Below are 21263 nucleotides of genomic sequence, written 5' to 3'. Positions count from 1 at the left end.
GATCACAATTGAGATTGGAATTTATATTGCTAAGCAATGTGATCATTAAGTGAGTAATCACTTAATGACTTTGTTGCCATGGTCATTAAGTGAATCACCCATTTGTTAAGCAAATCCATTGTCAGAATCTGGTTGGGAAGATTGTCAATGGTAATAATGTGAACCTGGGATTCTGCAATCCTCATAATACATGCCAGTTGCCAAGTGCTTAATTTGCGATCATATGGCTGCAAGGATACTGCGATAGTTGTAAATGTGAAGATCAGTAAAAAGACACTTTTTTCAGCCCTGGCATAACGTCAAGCAGTCACTAAATGAAGCATTGTAAACCAAAGACCACTCATAGTCCCTCTTGTTTTGTCTATATTATTTTTTTAATCATTCTTCGTCCTTTGGGGAAGAGTGATATATCAGTAAGTCCAGTGGGGTTTATTCTCAAGTAAACATAGATTGAATTAGGTTGTTGAGCTTGAGTTGAATTTGGCTATTAACCTCAAGCCAGTGTCAAATAATGCCATTTGTGGGGCTTTCTATTATTCAAGAGGAAACTGGCAAGAACTGAACGAATACAGATATCAAAAAGAAAGGCTTGCAAGCATTTCCCATGCAAAATTAGATCTTTTTCTTTTTTTGCCTGCTTATTAGGGCTTTATTTGTTCTCTGTTTTTGTTTTTGCCAACAAATTTAATACTATTTATTGCTTGTCACTACAGCTATACTGGTAGTCCTAGATTTACAACCATTCTTTTAGTGACTGTTCAAAGTTACAATGGCATTGAAAAAAAATAACTTATGACTGTTTTTCATACTTATGCCCATTCTAGCCTCTCCATGGTCACCTGATCAAAATTCAGATGCTTGACAGCTAGCATGTTGCAGTGTCCTGGGGTCTTGTGATCACCTTTCGCAATCTTCTGACAAGCAAAGTCAATGTGGGAGCCAGGTTTACTGGACAATAACTTAACAACTGTGGCAAGAATGTGTAAAATGGAGCAAAACTCACTTAACAAATGTCTCACTTAACAATATAAATTTTGGTCTCTATTGTGATCATACATCAAGGACTACCTGTATAAGGGATGAAAATAGATGTGGGATAATTCCATGCTCTGGAACAGGGGTCTTCAAACTTGGCCCTTTTATGACTTGTGGACTTCAACTCCCAGAATTCCTCAGCCAGCTGGCTGAGGAATTCTGGGAGTTGAAGTCCACAAGTCATAAAAGGGCCAAGTTTGAAGACCCCTGCTCTGGAATATCAGATGAAATTAAAATGTGGTCGCTTATCAGCCTTTGTGTCTGTGGTAACTAAATGCGCCTATCATGTTTTCCAAATGTGTAAGTAGTCCCATTCCAATGCTCCTATTTTAAAAAGCCTCCATTACAGTGTTAAGTTACAGTTCATTACAGTTTCAAACAGATCTCATTTTTTCTCAAAGGCAAAATGCATTAAAGATTATTTTCTTTTCTTAGACTCTTGAATAATACTAATTTGTGTTAATTATTTCCCCAAGAGATATTCAGCTATATTGTGGTGGTGATGAGGAAATTTTCCATTTGATTCTGGCCATTACAGTTTCCCTCCTTTACTGAGCTAGCCAGGAGAAACAGAAACAGTTTACAAATCACTATTTGCAAGATTTTTACACTGCCAAACTCAGTAATACTTCTAGTTGTCATGCATGCTTGTGGATTATTTTTTCTATTCCTCTTTCATTCCCCTTTCTCCTAAGGAATGCAGAAACCAAAAAGTAGCTTAGATAGACATAGCAAATATATATGAAACAAAGTTATAAGAGCCTTGGTGGAGCAGTGGGCTAATGCCTCCTTAAGTAACACCAGCTGCCTGCAATTAGTGCAGGTTAGCATCCCACCAGGCTCAAGGTTGACTCAGCCTTCCATCCTTCCGAGGTAGGTAAAATGAGGACCCAGATTGTTGGGGGCAATTAAGCTGACTTTGTAATAATGCCGCTTGGGATGTGTGTGAAAGCCCTAATAAGCAGGCATATACATAGAATGAAGGCTACTGCTAAGCTTGTAAGCCGCTCTGAGTCTTCGGAGAAGGGCGGGATATAAATGGAATTAAAATAATAATTAAAAAAAATAAAGGAAACATAATGTGACTTTTGTGTACCTTGGTGGATTTGATGGAAATGATATTGCTTCTAGTAAATTCTTTTGTGAATATACTATACATACATGATATGAAACACTTTTTGATTGATTGATGATATGCCATCAAGTTGGTGTCAATTCTTAGTGACCATATTGAAATTATTTTTTTGTAAAACTCTTTAATAATAAAAAAAATTCTTAGTGACCATATAGATTTTCTCCATGATGATTTATCTACCTTGCTGCTGGTCATCCTTTTCTTCTCTTTCCTTCCCTCTTTCCTAGCCTATATTTCAGGCCAGAAAAATTATTTTTCCTACAAATGTTTTTAAATGATAGGTTATAATTCAGATGCTGCTGATGTTCAAGACAACTTCAGGACCTGAAGTTGTAATAGTCAAAATCCTACTAAATGATCTTTTTGATAAACCTCTCATGTCACATTTTTAGTGGAGTATATTCTTTCTTGGTGTATTTGTTTTTCCTCCCTCGATGACAGCTGCTACTGGTATGTGGCATCTCATTCTTGCAGTTGGGCAAATTGATCTTAACAGCTTGCTTTTCTAAAAATGCCAGAATTATTCCAAATAGCTGCTTGAAAAGGCAAACCTGAAGCCCCTAACTCCCCCCCCCAAATAGAATAGTACTTTCTATTTGGCCTGGTTCCTGGGAGACATATTCCGTTGCCAAACTCTACTGCCTAGTTCCCACTTTTGTTCCTGTTGATCTAATTCCTCATGCAGCCTGCAATACAGTAATCCTTTTTTTTACAACCATTATTAAGCTTTTCCTTTTTAAAAGTATATCTGTTTTAAACATCAGCTGAACCAAAACTCTAAAAGAAAAATAGATTGGAGGATTCATATTATGAATCAGGATTATAATAGGGTTTAGGACAACAATTTTACGCATTCCTTATTAAAAATAATCACCAGGAAACAGAATTTCCTAGAACATGCTTTCTTTGCAGACAATACTCTTAATCACCGTTTACTGAAATCTTAATTTTCTGTTTGTGTGAGATTTTTTTTATACAATGTTTATGCATTGCATCATGAACTTTATGCTGGATTTACACAATGTGCTACGCTGAAATATAGTTGGCAAATGTATTGTGAGAACACAGCTAGTGAGTCAGACCATGGATCCATTTAGCTCAGCTCTGTTGACAGTGATTAGTTTTCAGGCTGGAGTTTTTCCAGCTCTACTTCCTGCATTTGGATCTTCTGTATTCTGCCACTGAACTGTAACTCCTATAGTGGCTACTGTGAGGAAAATATATTGCTTCTGACAGTGTTTTCATACATAGACCCCATTCTTTTGTTCTGACTCACTTCCACATAAGTATTTATGCACAAACTTTACATTAGAGGTAGTCGTCACTTAATTCCCCTAATTGACATTGGAATTTCTGTCACGTAAGTGAAGCGGTCAACCACCTCACTTAGCAATGACAGTTGATTGTTAGGCCGGAATCTCATGTTTTTCCTGCCCTGCTGCACTTTTCACTGAATTCCACCATCCTGCTGCCTCCCTTTTGCTGGGCACCCTTACTGCCCTGCACTCTGCTGCCCCACCCTTGTCCTCCATTTTGTTCCTCTTCCTGCTGCTCCTTAGGCATTGGCTTGGTGCTTTGCCAGGTTTTGTGTCCTGACGAAGATGTCACATGGCCAACAGTTGCCTTGTGAAGGACTAGGCTGTGCATGCCTTGTCAGCAGTGGGAGATAGAAGACAGCAGGACAGGAAGAGCAGTGCTTGAAAGAGAAGAGACGGGGAAGAGAGAGTCGGGCGAGGGGAGACGGGAAAATGAAGTACATCTTGCAGTGGTAAATGCAATTATGTGACCAGAGCCATAACTTTGAAGACTGGTTACAAATATTATTTGTTCCATGCCCTTGTAACTCTGAACACATACTCATTAATTAAGAACTACCTGTATGTGTTCTTTGATCCAGTCTGTGATCCTAAGAACATCAATTACACATAGAAACACAATGAAAGCTAACCTACCTAATCTCTTCTTAGGTAGCCATATTCTTTCTGGCCCCTTCCCTTTGGTGCCAACGCATACGTATGAGACTATTAATATGAAATTTGAGCTAATATTATGCTTTAGTTAATATTATGCTCTCCCTATATTTGAGATGTGTTATATTCAGTATACTTGATCAGATAATGAAACTATAAAATGGATTCATTTAATGTACTGTAAATAATGTGTAGTCATCTGTTCAGGGTTTAAGAAACTGTGTTCCAAAATCTTGGCCAAAAATCAAGAACCATTTCCTATAACATTTTGAAGCAGTATTTTGTGAGAGAAAACTCTCTTTCCTTACATTCCCTTATTTTGATTTCTGTCCAAGATGGTGATGACACATAAATCACCACATTAGAGTGCTGTTGACAGAATTATCCTGGATATCAAAATTAGGTGCTTCTCAGTCTTATGCTGGCTGTCCTTGTTACGTTGCTCAGTTCTGCTTTTTTTCAGGGCTGTCTTCACCCTTTGCCCCTATATCTCAATCAATTCGTTTTTTATTAAACTGATCCAAGTATAAAATGCAAATGAAAATAAAAATGGTGGAATAAGTGGAGAGGAAAAGGGGGAAATAAAAATTTAGGGTAGAGTGGAAAAAAGAAGACCATTGACTTCTTACTCTTTTAGCACAATAGAATAAGATAATAACATTACAGCCTCAACTTTTCACTTTTACATACTTAATATGTTCTAGCCATTTCTATAACAACAAACGTATCTAATTGGCCAGATCCAAAGTCAGTGTTTCATTTTTTCCATTTCAAGTACAAAATCCAGAAATGGTTTCCAGGCAGAAACAAAGTTGGATACGCTTTTTTCTTTAATTAAAGCAGTTAATTTTTAATCATTTCTGCTTCACCTTAATATCAAGCTTTCACTTTTGAGGTTTTTGTGGTTAAGCTTATGTTCACTTTGTCTTTTCTGGTTTGGTTCTTTTAATTTGGTTAAGGGATTTAAGAAAGTTTTGTTTTCCTTTACTTCTTGTGGTTTTGCAATCCAGGGGCTTAATGTTTAAGGTTTATGGTTTGTGATAAATGTTCTTGTGGTGAAGGCTCATGCTGTGAGTATATCCTGGTTGTGCTTGAGAACCATGACATTTCTTTTTGTATTTTATGAAATCGTATTTTCTATTCTTGTATTTTAACCTTGGCTTCCTGCTGTGCTTGGATTTTATCCAATATTCAGGATGTACTCTATCTAACTAAAGATAAGTTTTACATTTTGCAGGTAGCCTTTGACTTACGACCACAATTTAGCCCAAAATTTCTGTTGCTAAGGGAGATATTTGTTAAGTTAGTTTTGCCCCATTTTATGACCTTTCTTGTCATGGTTGTTAAGTGAATCACTGCAGTTGTTAAGTTAGTAACAGGGTTGTTAAGTGAATCTGGTTTCCCCATTAACTTTGCTTCTCAAAAGATTGCAAAAGGTGATCACATGATGCCGGGACACTGCAACTGTCACAAATATAAGTCAGTTGCTAAGTGTCTGAATTTTGATCACATAACCATGTGGATGCTGCAATGGATATAGGTGTGAAAAATGGTCATACGTCATGTTTCTCAGTGCCATTGTAACTTTCAGTGGTCACTAAATGAACTGTTCTAAGTCAAGGATTACTGTATTCTGTATTTTTATTCTTTATTCTTTATCCTTTCTTTATCTTTAGAAAACTATGCTTCTGTATTTCCCTATACCAGGGGTCAGCAACCTGAAACAGTGAAAGAGCCACTCGGAACCGGTTGCCTCACAAAAGGAAAAACTGGGAGCCGCAAAAAATGTGTGCACATGCGCATACATGCGTGCATGTGCAGAACAGGGTTTGACTGAAGAGTGGAGTGAAGGCGAGATATGCACCTGCATATTTGAATTGATTGGTTGAACTCATTTAGTCCCACTTTTTTTTTTGGACTGCACATGGCAGAGGACTGGGAGCCGCAAGAGATGGCTGAAAGAGCTGCATGCGGCTCCGGAGCCGCGGGTTGCAGACCTGTGCCCTATACTATAGTTTCTTGTAGCATTCTGTTTTTTAAATAAGAAGTGAAAACTTTCAGTGTCTTCCTTGTGTCAGTGTGCCCTCTTAATCAGGAACCATATTCAGTGTTAATCAGACCAATTACTTTTAAATTTAGCACAAGCATTACACATCATGATCTTGAATAATAGAGGGGAAACTGTAACTCACTCATTCTTTCCAATACGTGGTCTGTGGATATTTGCTTTTTGGGGGGAGAATATTGTTAAGTTATTGGTGTATATTTAAGATGTAATTGGGGATTGCCCCTCCCAGACCTAATTGGAAGAGTCATCCAGTCTTGTTATTGATATGATTTTGTTTATACAGATTTGTAGCAAGGGCCAAAAGATATCCATCATGATGGTTGGAGCTTAATAATACCGTGGAGCTAAATAATATCTGAGAATATATACACTCATGAGCGAAGGCAAATATGTGTGTCCCAGGATAATGTTGCCAGTTCAAATTCTGCATGAAAGTTAACAGAGTAAAGAAATTAGTGTACAAAAAAGTATAATTGGGAAAAGTATTTACAAACAGTGTGTATAGATGATGTAGATTAAAAAAATGTAAACTGATTTGGAAACCAAATGGAACAAGCAGCCTATGTCAAATATTATTTTCCTCTTCCCATTCCATAGTTTGTAAGTCCTGTTTTACAAGTGGTTCATGTTTAGCACTTAATTTTCAATCCAACAAATTATATATTGTTGCAAGAAGTTCTTTTTCTTTAGTATTTTGGATAAATTGTTTTACCATCAACTCTTGCTTTCGTTGTGTTGCAAAACCATTTCAAAACCTTTCAACGTTTAATTGGAATGGAGAAATGATGCACCAATTTGACCTGTTTTCTTCAGAGTCATTGTCAAGGCAGCATTTTTTTTACATATCCTCAAGAGTGTAACTAGATAATTAAAAGATTCTAGATAGATACAAATTTAAAAGTAATTAGAACCTACTTAAATTTCCCAGAAGACAATGTTGTAAAATTAATTTTATCAAAATAATTATTTAACTTATACGTCATGTCTAGATCCAAATTCTATAGTTGCTCCCTAGTTACAATTGATTAGCAATGGCTATAGTATGAAAAAAACATGTAAAGAAAGTTGTTTCATGTCTCTTATCTTTTTCCTCCCTGTGTACTGTGTTCCCAATAAAGATAGCATTACTACTCTGTCCTACTGCACATACTATAACTAAATAAAACTTAAAAAACAGTAGTGTGTTGTTACTCGTGGTTCCCCTAAAATAAGACTGGTCTTATATTAATTTTTGCTCCAAAAGACGCATTAGGGCTTATTTTCCAGTTAGATCTTATTTTCTGGGAAATAGGGTACTAAATGCATCTGTCTGGGGTTTATTTTGGGGGTGGGGCTTATATTACGAGCATCCTGAAAAATCATGCGAGGGCTTATTTTCTGGTTGGGTCTTATTTTCGGAGAAACACAGTATTAAAGAAACAGCAGGTTGGCTTTAAAATTGTAGGTATAAGACGTCATCTGTAAGAAATAATTTCTCTCTCTCTCTCTCTCTCTCTCTCTCTCTCTCTCTCTCTCTCTGTCTCTGTCTCTGTCTCTCTCTCTCATGGTGGAAATGAGATAAGAGTGTTTTGATAGTAGACAGCAGTTTTTACAAAATTGTTAGCTAAGTCTATTTGTAGAAGTATTTTTAAAATAAGAATTTGTTGCCATTATAATATTCCAAATGTTTTAGCAGTTTCCAAATGTTCCGCTATTTCTATCACTGAAGATTTTAAATAAGAAATTAGATATTTTAAGAAGAAATTAGAAATTAGACAGCCATTGGTCCAGAATAGCATAGGCATAGGGTCTCCTGCTCAAGCTCATAGAAGATCTCCAATGTTATTCTGTGTTCTCTTCATTTAATCTTGACAGATAAATCAGGATGTGTTCTTATTTTAAAAGATGGCTTCTCTGAAATAGAATAGAATTCTTCTAAAATAATTGCTTTGTATAAAATAAATTCTGTGTTTTGGTCATCTTCATTTGAGCTATACATTCATATTCAGTTCCATCTCATTTCCTATCCTATGACTCCTTTTTTGTTCAATGGTATTCTTAATTAGCAGCCCATATATGGATTCTTCCAACTGAAGCTAGATGCATTTGACTAATATTTCCATAATACTCTTAAGATAGTATTAGTTGGAACATCTGGGACAATGTACATCTGCCATATTTCCTCTTCATCTTCTATATATCCAGTGGTCAGGATCCTTTTTTTTTTTTGGAGTTGAGGTTTCAGCAGCCTCTTCCAACACTCTGCTTTATAGTCATGTTTTTAAAGTTATTTCTGATTTGAAGTTATTTGCTATTGTATATTTTGCTCTACATGTTATTACTTCTACTTATTGTTACCCGCAGTTCTGGAGTTGAGGTTTCAAGAGCCTCTTCCAACTCTCTGCTTTATAGTCATGATTTTAAAGTTATTTCTGATTTGAAGTTATTTGCTATTGTATATTTTGTTATTACTTCTACTTATTGTCACCCCCAGTTTTGGTCTCACATGCTTCATTTATGTAAGTTGCTGTGCCTTCTAGCTCCCCATTTCCATGGGTACTTTTGCATAAGAGATTGCAAATTCCTTGATACTGCCTACCATTTCTACTAAAAGTTTACAAATTATATTTTCAGTTTGTAAATATATATTGTTCCTTTATTTATTTATTTATTTATTTATTTATTTATTTATTTAAATTTAATTTTTATACCGCCCTTCTCCCGAAGGACTCAGGGCGGTGTACAGGGCAATACAATAAAATACAATATATAAAAATTAAAAAAATATTAAATACGATGGCCCAATTCAATAAATTAATACAAAGCGTTAAAATACCCCTAAACCCATCAGACCAGGCCGGCTTGTTCAAATTAGTATGTTTTTAGGTCACGTCGGAAGGAGCGAAGGTCGGGAGCCGTCCGGAGCTCCACCGGTAAACGGTTCCAAAGGTCTGGCACGCCCACAGAGAACGCCCTCCCCCTGGGGGCCGCCAGTCGACACTCTTTGACCGATGGCACCCTAAGGAGGCCCTCTCTGTGGGAGCGCACTGGACGAAGGGAAGTTGATGCCGGCAGTAGGTGCTCCTGTAAGTAACCCAGACCCATGCCATTTAGGGCTTTATAGGTCGTAACCAGCACCTTGAATCTTACCCGGAGGGCAACCGGAAGCCAATGCAGCTCACGGAGTAGAGGTGTTACATGGGAAGCCCCCACCACCACTCGCACGGCTGCATTCTGCACCAGCTGGAGCCTCCGAGTAGTCCTCAAGGGCAGCCCCATGTAGAGAGCATTGCAGTAGTCCAAATGGGAGGTCACGAGTGCATGAGTGACTGTGCGCAAGGCATCCCGGTCTACATAGGGCCGCAACTGACGCACCAGGCGAACCTGGGCAAAGGCCCCCCCTAGTCACAGCTCCTATATGATCATCCAAGGAGAGCTGTGAATCTAGGAGGACACCCAAGTTGCGAGCCCTATCTACAGGGCTAATTGATGCAGATTAAATAATCAGATTAAAATATTTTCTTCTTCATGAAGAATTTCTCATGATTCATTTAAAACAAAACGAATCAAAAATGTTTTGTTCAGTCTACCTGCATTCTTATCTATTTGATTTATTTCATTTTCATTTGTTCTATAGCTCCTGTATGTGCAGTTCCATTGCAATGTAAGTCATCCCCCTTAGTTTAGGCATCTAATATTGACCTTCAAATGTTAGTCCCTTGTGCCTTCATATTACATCTTTCCAATTTATGACTGATACAATTAAAATTCTATTGGCTCTTCTTCTCACTCCCTCTGACTTAGTTACATGACACATCTGGATTCACGATTCTTAGTTATGTATTTGGAATGCTGTCACCTTGAATAGCATACACATCATGCTTTTTTGTGTTAAGTTTGTTCTCTTTATCAGTCCTCTGCTTTATGTTCATTTGCAGAAATAAGTATTTAGACATAACTTTTTTCTGTTTGTCTGTGTGTACATGTGTGAGCGTGCTTTCTAATCAGTGTTGACTGCCTGGACAAATCCCTGTAATTTTCTTGGCAAGGCTTTTCAGAAGTGTCCTTCCTAGGGCTGAAAGAGAGTGACTGGCCCAAAGTCACATGCTGGCTTCAGGAGAAGGTAGAACTCATTGTCTCCCACCTTCTAACTTGGTGCCTACACCCAACTGGCGCTCTCTCTCTCTCTCTCTCTCTCTCTCTCTCTCTCTGTGTACATAAATATACATTAACATCAGAAGAGAATCTAAATCACATATGAATATATTTGGCATGTTCTTAAGCCAAATAAAGGTCATTTAGGCCAGGGCTTTTCAACCAGTGGTATAGGTACCATCTGTGGTACATTGGCACCTAGCAGGTGGTACACAACCATCCTAGAAAAGTGGTAGCGGGGGAGGAGAATGAGCTGAATCGGTGGAAGCACCGCACAAGCCTGAGCGAGGAAGAGCTTCACTGGGCGGGCAGGCAGGTGTCTTGCTATAGGCTGTGGCTTGGGGGGCACTTTTTCAGTGCCATTGTAACTTCGAACAGTCACTAAGTGAACTGTTGTAAGTCAAGGACTACCTGTACTTCATCGCTTTTTTCCTTTTTTTTTTTTGGTCATCACGTTTTTGACACTGTTAGGCAACTCGTGGTACTCGGATGTTGCCATATCCTAAAAGTGATACAATGGGTGAAAACGTTGAAAAACCCGGATTTAGGCCTTCTGAATTGTTAAAAATATCCTTCAATATATCCAATGTTAAAATATTAGGCTCCATTCTGTATTAGTACATCAGTTTTAAATGTTCTTCTCCTCTAATTATAATCTTTAGTTTCTTCTGCTTCTGTAGTGTGCAACCTTTAAAGTCCCATGCCATCATATTTTAAAGAGTTCAAAACAAAACATTTTTCCACAGGAAATATTATTATAATTTATTTCAAACTCTTATTTCAAATCCTTCTAGACCCATAGTTGTTAATTTTGAGATGGGCAGCATATAAATTTAATAATAAATAACATAAAAATAGTCTGTAACTTTCCAAAATCAATATTGTAATTGCCCTTTTGCTGTTTATACAAAAAAATTTTTAAGGTCTTAAACTTGTATTTAAAAGTTTCTTTGCTATGAATTGAAGAAACTCAACCACTGTTGTAGAACGTATTGATCCATAGGTTCTGAATAGCTGGAAAGCAGTTAACAAGCAATTTTTGAAAATGATAATTAAAAAAAATATACAAATCCAATGTCCACTAAGGCACCAGCCATGGTTTGGATGAAGATGGTCTTCCCTCGTCTCCTAGAACACTAAACCTGCCAGAAACTACTTGTCTTGGAATCTCCTTGCAAGGAGCAACTATCTGCAGCATTTGTGGGTGATCTCAAGTCCTCTGCTTGTCTGGAGAACAATTACAAAGAGCCACTGTAATTGTTGGTTCTGCTTCATTTTGCCACATTGACATTTCTACTTTTAGTGGCGCCATCTTCAGTTCGCTACCATATTTCTTTCCTAGAAATCTAAATTCTGTTTGCTTTTTTATCTACCAGATTTGTTATTGCAAAACAGTTGAAAATGAAAACATAACTGACCCTGTGAAGGATATTTTTAAGATGTGAGATTGTTTTACTTGGAAAATAAAACACCAAAGGCTTTGAGATACTCTATATTAAAGAATATTGTATTCATAAATTTCCTCTACAATAATGGATAAATAAATATACACAAATGCAGTAATCATTTATTGCCTATATGAATCATGATTTTAATACAGATTAGTATATGAGAGCATGTTTGGTATAGTGATTAAAGGCTTTATGTAAGAAATCAGAATATTTTGAGTTTTAATCCTGCCTTGGGCTGGAGGCTAGCTGGTTGACTTTGGGCAGTCACTATGGAAGCCCTAGGAATAGGAACATGGTAGCCCTCTTCCAAAAATATTTCCAAGAAAATGACATGGCTTGACTTGACAAGACTGACCTAAAATTGACTTGAAATTGGTATAAACAATAGCAATTCTATACAAAAATATAAAATATATTTTTTATTTCTTGCAAACATCAGATAGAATAAAATACAAACTAGATTTGGTGAGCTTTATTGTATTTTGTTTCCTTTCAGTTGGTATTGATTTTGTCATGGTTTATTGTGCTTTCCATTTTGTATTTTTATTTTATTTTACAGAAGAAGAAAAAAATCAAGCATGTCCTTCAACAAAAGCATTTTTCTAACAAAAGAAATAATCGGTATGCAGGAGTGAAGAATGTATCTGTTGATTAAGTAGAGAATGTTAAAGAGTGTTTGATTTCCCCTTTCTACTTTCTTGGCAGAAAATTCCCTTATACAGCTCATGTTTCTAGGATTTTCTAAATAAATCTGTGTTACATCCACTCTTATCTCTTTCTTGCTGTCACCTAAAGAAAAGTGATTAGAACTGGCAGATATTCCAACTGTGCCCAAATATAAAAAAGCATAAAAAAATAGTACAGCCATATGGTCAAGACTGAAGGCTTTAATATAAAATGAAGCAATCACTAATTTTAATTTGAGGAATTTAGGTATTGCTTTTAAATTTTTGAACTGTTGTGCTTTTTTAGAGCTTAGACTTTGGAGAGAAACTGCTTTTGAAGGTTTCAGATGGCTGATATTGATGATTGCATAAATTTTATTGTGTAATCTTGAACATTGTCCTTAAACCCTTGGGTCAATCAGAGAAGATGTAATGAATGGGGACTATTGAAAAAAAAATTGCAGTACATTTATGTGTGCTTTATACTTAAGCACATAAATGGAAATTGCATCTAAGTATGTAATTTCTAGTGGCTAAAGAATTAGGGTAGGTTTCTCTACTCCATTTATCAGTTGTAAATTGAGACAAGCTAGAAGACACAATTATTCTTGGCAGTCATTCTTCTCCCTTGAAAAGACCATCATTTTATTGACATAGTCCAGCTTGAGTGATATGCTGAATGATCTGTTTAAATTTAATTTCAAGCTTTATATTATACTGTGCCACCTTCACAGTATTAAATCCAAATATTGAATCCAGTTTTATTATGGAAGTGAATAAATACCTTGTATAGTAATGTTTCATTAAATGTAATATATTTTACTGTGATAACAATATGGGCAATCTAGAATACAGGTAGTTCTCAATTTATAACAGTTCATTTTGTGACCGTTCAAAGGTACAACGGCACTAAAAAAGGTGATCTTGCTGTTTTTCACACAACTGTTGCAGCATCTCCCTGGTCATGTGATAAAAATTCAAACAGTAGGCAATTTATGACAGTTGCAGTGTCCTGGGGTCATGTGATCAGCTTTTGTGACCTTTTAACAAGCAAAGTCAATGGGGAAGCCAGATTCATTTAACCACTCTGTGACTTAACAACTGCAGAGATTCACTTAACAACTGTGACAAGAAAGGACGCAAAATGGGGCAAAATTCACTTAACAACTGTCTCACTTAGCAGCAGAAATTTGGGGCTCAGTTGTGGTTGTACGTCCAGGACTACCTGTATTAGCATTATTCATAAGCATCTGTTTATAGTAATATGGTTGCCTTGCCTATAGACTGTTCTTCCAAGTTATCTCATAGAAGTCCCTGTGCTTGAGATGCTCCAGTGATAATCACCAGCATGTGCTTATTTATTTATTTATTTATTTATTTATTTATTTATTTATTTAATTAATTAGTTTTATATACCGCCCTATTCCCGAAGGACAGAGGGGGGTTTACAGGGCAAAGTTTAAAAACAATATTAAAGTTAAAATAGAAATGGAATTAAAATAAATTAAATTAATTACTAGCCCAATAAATTAAAACAAAGTTTAAAACTTAAAACCCCTCAGTCCAGGCCAGGTAGATCAAAGAACCAAGTTTTCAGGTCCCGACGAAATGAAACATAGATGTTGAGATATGGACTGTTCTGTCACTATTGAGTTCTTTTTTATTGGAGAAAAGAGCATGTACATAAGACTGACTAAAATATTGACACAATTGAAATGTACAAGCTGTTTGATCTGGTGTGTGCCTTGTATGAATACTGGGAACTGCCAGACTTTATGTATATCATGGACTGTTATCTGGACTGAGTTCGATCCTGTTTCCCCTGATGATGTGGACAGGATTATGGGGAGGCTGAGCTCCACCACCTGTTTATTGGACCCGTGCCCCTCTTGGCTGATTTATGCGGCTCGGGAGGAGACACGAAGCTGGTTCCAGGCAGTAATATCTGCCTCTTTGAGTGAGGAGGTCTTCCCCGCCGCTTTGAAGGAGGCGGTGGTGAGGCCCCTTCTCAAGAAGCCTGCCATGGACCCAGCGATTTTAAACAACTATCGTCCTGTCTCCAACCTGCGGTGTTGGCAGGGGGGCAGAGGTCGACCGCGAGGCCACTCGTTTGTGGAGTCCCTCAGGGGTCAGTCCTCTCGCCTCTCCTGTTCAACATCTACATGAAACCGCTGGGTAAGATCATTCGTGGTTTTGGAGTTGGAGCTTTTCATTTCGACCCCAAACCACCCCAGTGATGCCCTCGACGTGATGTCCCGTTGCCTGGAGGCGGTTCGGGTCTGGATGGGGAGGAACAGGCTTCGACTCAACCCTGACAAGACTGAGTGGCTGTGCGTACCGGCATCTCGGGATATTCAGGATATTCCACCCCTTGTTATGGTGGGTGAGTTATTACCCCCCGTAGATAGGGCTCGCAACTTGGGAGTCCTCCTAGATTCACAGCTTTCCCTAGAAGACCATATAGTAGCTGTGACTAGGGGGGCCTTCGCCCAGGTTCGCCTGGTGCGCCAGTTGCGGCCCTATCTAGACCGGGATGCCCTATGTACGGTCACTCACGCGCTCGTGACCTCTCGTCTTGACTACTGCAACACTCTCTACATGGGGCTACCCTTGAAGACCACTCGGAGGCTCCAGCTGGTACAGAATGCAGCCGCGAGAGTTGTGTTGGGAGTTTCCCGACATTCCCATGTCACACCTTTGCTCCGCGAGCTGCATTGGCTTTCAGTTGTCTTCCGGGTGAGATTCAAGGTGTTAGCAATGACCTACAAAGCCCTACATGGCATGGGTCCGGAATACCTTGGGGAGCACCTGCGGCCGGCGTCAACTTCCCTCCGCCCAGTACGCTCCCACAGAGAGGGCCTCCTCAGGGTGCCACCGGTCAAAGAATGCCAACTGGTGGCCCCCAGGGGGAGGGCGTTCTCTGTGGGAGCGCCGGATTTATGGAATCCATCTTCCGGTCGAGCTCCGGATGGCACCTGATCTCCGCTCCTTCCGGCGCAATCTTAAAACCTACCTCTTTGAACAAGCTGGCCTGGCCTGATGGGATGGGGTCGGGTTTTATAAATTGATCTTAACCTTTTAATCTGTATTAATTTATTACGGGCATTGCTGTTTAATTACTTTTTAATTTTTGTTTCTTGTTTTTTATTATGAGAAGGGCGGTATACAAATTAAATTAATAAATAATAAATAAATAAACCTTCGCTTTCTGGCGAAGGTTGTTGAGAGTGTGGTGGTGCATCAGCTTCCTCTGTTCCTGGAGGAAACTGATTATCTGGACCCGTACCAATCGGGTTTCAGGCCCGGGTACAGCACGGAGACAGCATTGGTCGCACTGGTGAATGATCTGTGGCGGGCTCAGGACAGGGGTTGCTCCTCTGACCTAGTTCTAGTAGATCTCTCAGCAACCATGGTATCCTATTGCGGCGTCTCGGGGTTGGGAGTGGGAGGCACTGTCTTGCAGTGGTTCTCCTCCTATCCCCTGGGCCTCTCGCAATCGGTGTTGACGGGAGGGCAGAGGTCTACCCCGAGGCCTCTCGTTTGTGGAGTTCCTCAGGGGTCGGTTCTCTCTCCCCTCCTGTTCAACATCTATATGAAGCCACTGGGTGAGATCATTCGTGGTTTCAGGGTGGGGTATCATCAGTATGCTGATGATACCAAACTTTTTTTCTCCACCCCGAACCAACCCAGTGATGTCCTCGACGTGATGTCCCGTTGCCTGGAGGCGGTCCAGGTCTGGATGGGGAGAAACAGGCTTCATCTCAATCCCGCCAAGACTGAGTGGCTGTGCATACCGGCATCTTGGACTAATCAGTCCATTCCATCTTTAATTATGGGGGGTGAGGTGTTACCCCCCTGTCGATAGGGCTCGCAACTTGGGCGTCCTCCTGGATTCGCGGCTCAGTTTTGAAGACCATATAGGAGCCGTGACCAGGGGGGCCTTTTCCCAGGTTCGCCTGGTACGCCAGTTGCGGCCCTACCTGGACCGAGATGACCTGCGCACAGTCACTCATGCACTCGTGACTTCCCAATTGGACTACTGCAACGCTCTCTACATGGGGCTGCCCTTGAGGACCACTCGGAGGCTTCAGCTGGTGCAGAATGCATCCGCGCAGGTTGTGATGGGGGTTTCCCGATACTCCCATGTAACACCTCTACTCCGCGAGCTGCATTGGCTCCGGTTGCCCTCCGGGTGAGATTCAAGGTGCTGGTGATGACCTATAAAGCCCTAAATGGCTTGGGTCTGGGATTTCTGATGGAACACCTGCTGCTGGCATCAAGCTCCCTTCGTCCTGTGCGCTCCCACAGGGAGGGTCTTCTCAGGGTACCGCCGGTAAAAGATTGCCGGCGGACAATACCCAGGGGGAGGGCCTTCTCTGTGGGTGCGCCGGCCCTTTGGAACCAGCTGCCTGTAGAGCTTAGGACTGCCCCTGACCTTTGCTCATTCTGCCGGGACCTGAAGACCTGGCTCTTTGAGCTTTCTGGCCTGGACTGAGAGTATTAATTGGGGTTTTAATTCTATTTTAATTGGGATTTTTATTTCAAGGTTAATGTAATCATTTTAATTGTTTTTAATTTTTTGTAATTTGCAGTATTGTTTTTAAAAAACCTTGTGAACCGCCCTGAGTCCTACGAGAGAAGGGCGGTATATAAGTCTAAATAAATGAATGAATGAATGAATGAATGTAGAAGAGTCTTTTGCCTGCTTCAGTTTTCATATTCTTACATCATGTTGTTACATATCTGGAGTTCGAGGACAACTTGAAATTCAGGGTGGTGTTGGGCTGTCTCTTGATACCTATTAATATTTACCGGCATGGGATATTAATTAGGGGACTGGCAAGCATTCCAAAAAATTCAAGGTACATAAGGAAAAAAAAAAAGAAAATACTGAGAGATAGCAAATGTGCTTCTTCTCAATAGAGAAGCAAACCATTAAATGCTATGGTTTGCTTCAACAATAAGTAAAATAGTAAAGAAAATTTGCTTATTTGTTTTTTAACTAGAAGCTAATCTTTTAGATCTAGATTGCTATGAGTTTGGAAAGTGATTATAGTTTTCCAGCAGATAGGATCAATGAATTTTTTTTCACATTAACATCAAAAATTTCCTTTTAATCTTTGTTGTCCTTGAATAATGCTGAGATATTTCAGGCACTCCATTCTTTTGTTTAGTTTTCTTTAATCTACTCTATCAAGGAGGTTGGTTTCATTTGTTTGGCATGGAGAAAAGTGTGGGAATCTGCATGTAAGTGCAAACATTGGTATGGAAGAACTCTAAGGATGATTAAGCTAATGAACGCTATGTATATTTGAGTTTAAAAGACAAGTGATAGGAGAAGGGAACATTCAGGCCCATTTCAGGAGGAAGGTAGAGCTAGTGACTAATACTAAATGTATATAAAAGATTTTTAGTGCCTAGTTCTTGCTAATGGAGACAGAAATGAAAATAGTTTCAAAATTCTTTTACATTGCAGCTGTGAAATAATAATAATAATAATACATATAAATATAAGTTATCCATGTAGCATATATTAAACTAAATTTTCTCCCAGGTCCAAACCATTGATTCCAGACAAATTTTGGCACTTCTTATTTAAAAAGTTAAACCCTACTATAAACAGTTTACATTCTAAATCATATGTTGGCATTGACACTTGGGAAATGAAAATAAAAATGTAGACAGCTGTCTTGTAGTAAGTGAAACCAGAGCTAGTCTACCATAATATTATCAGTTCACTGGCAATTGCAGAAATATTTTTCTAGTTCTGTTTTGAGATGTTAGAAATTGAATCTGGGGTCTTCTCCTTGCATAGCATGTTTTCCTGCCCTATGGAGTTCTTTTTTTACTGTGTCACTGTGTGTTTTTGTCTGTGGGGACTGATTGATTGATTATGTGCCATCAGAGTTGCGTCAACTTTTAGGGACCAGATAGATGCATTTTCTTAATGATGATCTGTCACTAGCCTGATCCTCCAGCACCTGCAATGGTGCACCATAACCACTGTAATTGAGTCCATCTAACTTGCTGCTATTCTTTCTCTTCTTTTTTCCTTGTATGGCATAACAATAGCTGATGATATGAAAGGTAGAGATATATAGATGCAAGCACTTCTTGCTTTTTATTCAAGCTCAAGATAATGGTTCAAATGTTTGACTGTTGTTTGGTATTCAGTGATTTTCCTGAGAATACCTTGGATAGCCAAGAAAAGAAACCAGTGGCTTATAAAACAAATCAATCCAGAGTTCTCACTTGAGACATAAATGACCAGATTGTCCTATTTCAGCTATATTATGCAAAGATCCAGCTTTCTGGAAAACAACTCTATTGCTGGGAAATTATTTATATAATAAGTAATGGGGAAAAAACATTAGCCTTTGGCCTTGGCAACTAACCAGTGCATGAGAAATTACTAGAGGAATTGGCATTTCTATCTTTCCTATCAGCTATAGTTATGCCATACGTGTACTTTTTGACAAGATATTATATCACTTCTCCACTTCAGCTTTATAAAACATCAACAAAGTAGATGAGATTCTGTGTATGTATTTCTGTGTTGAAGACAGAAGATGGAATTAGCCTACCCAATTAATAACTCTTTCCTGCCACAAGTCCATTAAAGAGAGACTTTCCCTCCCTTATTCATTGTTCTAGTCTATAACTTCAGTGGTTATTTGCTAACCATTACTAATAACTGAATTATGGTTGGAATTAATTATCTAGAAGTGTCTATGAATTTGGCTTTGCTTAGATCCAGTTAAAATGTAGTCAGATGAACTGAAAATTCACCATTATTTTCTGTGTGGAAGTTAATATGAGCATGTGAAGTGTAGTGAGTAGAATAATAATGAGATGTGACTTGGATGTGAAATTGGTAGTACACACAAGGGCACATTATAAACATAAAGGTGGGTTTCAAAGCATCCATTATGACTTTTCTGCACAACAATAATAGCTGAGAAAGATAAATAGCTTTTTTGTTTGTTTTTATAACTTGATAATTTTGATAACTAGCATTAAATTGTTAGGCTTTCCCCAAACCAGTACAGTACTAGATTTAGAAGCTTCACATGTAGTCATTCAAGGACATAGTTCTCAATAAGCTATTTTTTTTGCAAGAAACACTATTAATGAAGAAATCCAGCAAAGGGTTTATTTAACATGTAAGCCTCAAAATCTTACATTTTTTTTGTCTTGTTTGGTGGAGCAGTGGAGTAAAATTGTTGTTGTTAGCCGCCCTGAGTCCTTCAGGAGATAGGGCGGGATATAAGTCCCATAAATAAATAAATAAATAAATAAATAAATAAATAAATAAATAAATAAGTAAGTAAGTAAGTAAGTAAGTAAGTAAGTAAGTCCCACTTTTGGGTAGCAAGCAAGTTTGGCTATTGTGGATTGTTATTGTAATGGACCAATCTGGTCTTGTGGGCCATTCTTCCCACATTGCCTGATCTATCATTCACAAATCCCTTTACCATTGCTTAAAGAACTCCAGGATCAATAATACTGGCTTTCTTAGTGCTTATGTTGCAACCTGCAAAGAGCTCCCTCCTTCTGCAGGTGCTCTTGAGTCAGAATGGAGGATGACTAAGGTAAGATTTGTTAAGAGCAAATGCTTTCTATTCTTTTAGCATTGCAGCACATGGGAGCAGCAGCACACCCTGCTTGACATGGCCACTCCTCTCTTGCTCTGAACACTCGCCAAAGGATTGAGAGAGAAGAGCCAGAAGGAGAACAGCCACTTCAAGGGACTAGTTGTTCCTTTCTGCACTTGGAGGAAATTGTAGCTTTTTTTTTTAATGTCGGGGAGATATTGCAGCTGGAGAAAACAAATGGCGCTACAAATAAACCACAGTTCTGCAAGCAGCCAAGGTCTGTCCTGAGAAGTTCTGCTATGTAAATACCTTGCTATCTGGCATATTATTTGTATTGTATCCAGGATGTTATTTTTTCAAGCGGGAAGCTGATTAGGAAAGTTTTGCTCAGCTGAAGAGAGTACTTGAGTTGTTCTGTCACTGGACTGGATATTAGCATCCAGTCAAACTGTGCAGAAAGAAAATGCTGTTGTTTTTTTTAAAAAAATGGATGTCTGGGTTCCATATGGTATATAGCCTTATCAGGATAAGGAAAGAGAGAGAGATATAGAAAGACAGATAGAGATAGATTGAACTTGATAGATCTCATACATGCATTTGATGTGTTTGATTCACTTTTTTTTAAAAAAATATGCTGTTGGGATAACTAAGAAAGGTAGGAAATTAGCCTGATTAAGTTTTGTTTTGCACCAACTTGTTGCTGAAGGAATTGTGTACGTTTTCAGGATATATTGAATTCATAGTTGGAAAAGGAATTCACCTGGGCTTGTTTAAATATGGATAACCTACATAAAGAAATTGATAGGTCTTCTTTGCTTTAATGCACTAATTAATCTGTTTAGCAAAGCCAGGAGGAATGTTTTGCACTTAAACGATAGTACAAGTATTTATTTTGCAGGCTGTGTATTGGCTCTGTATATAGTTTACTCTGTATATAGAGTGAAGAAAACAAGCAAGCTCAGAGAGCACCAAGGACCCTGCATAGTTCACTTTGCTCATGAATCTATAAATTAACCAGAGCTCTGTTTAAAATTTCAGTTTCCAAGAACACTTTTTAAAAATGTGTGGGCTTAGGGAGACAAGCATAACAAAAAGAGAAATGGAATTTATATATCAGGATTAATGTTCATCCCCAGAGATAAAGAATTCTTGCCTTGGTTGTGTTTGTACAGAATTTTTATGCCTAGATCATGGAAATTTGTATGATGAT

General features: G+C 38.5%; 1 protein-coding gene across 3 annotated transcripts in view; it reads left to right on the top strand.

Moving 5' to 3' along the window:
• The window catches only part of ABLIM1 (actin binding LIM protein 1), a 210153-nt gene that overhangs the window by 24336 nt on the left and 164554 nt on the right, over positions 1-21263 (top strand). The window contains exon 2 of one of the 3 annotated variants that reach the window (XM_083364406.1): positions 20090-20330. The exons of the other annotated variants lie outside the window; for them this stretch is intronic. Coding sequence (XP_083220532.1) covers positions 20258-20330 — 73 coding nt within the window. The 5' untranslated portion in view covers positions 20090-20257. The remainder of the gene's footprint in view (positions 1-20089; positions 20331-21263) is intronic. 3 annotated transcript variants of the gene reach the window in all.

Source organism: Vipera ursinii (genome assembly GCF_947247035.1).
Source record: "Vipera ursinii genome assembly, chromosome: 5".
In the NCBI taxonomy this organism is placed as follows: domain Eukaryota; kingdom Metazoa; phylum Chordata; class Lepidosauria; order Squamata; family Viperidae; genus Vipera; species Vipera ursinii.
This window is presented reverse-complemented; position numbering and strand designations above follow the sequence as displayed.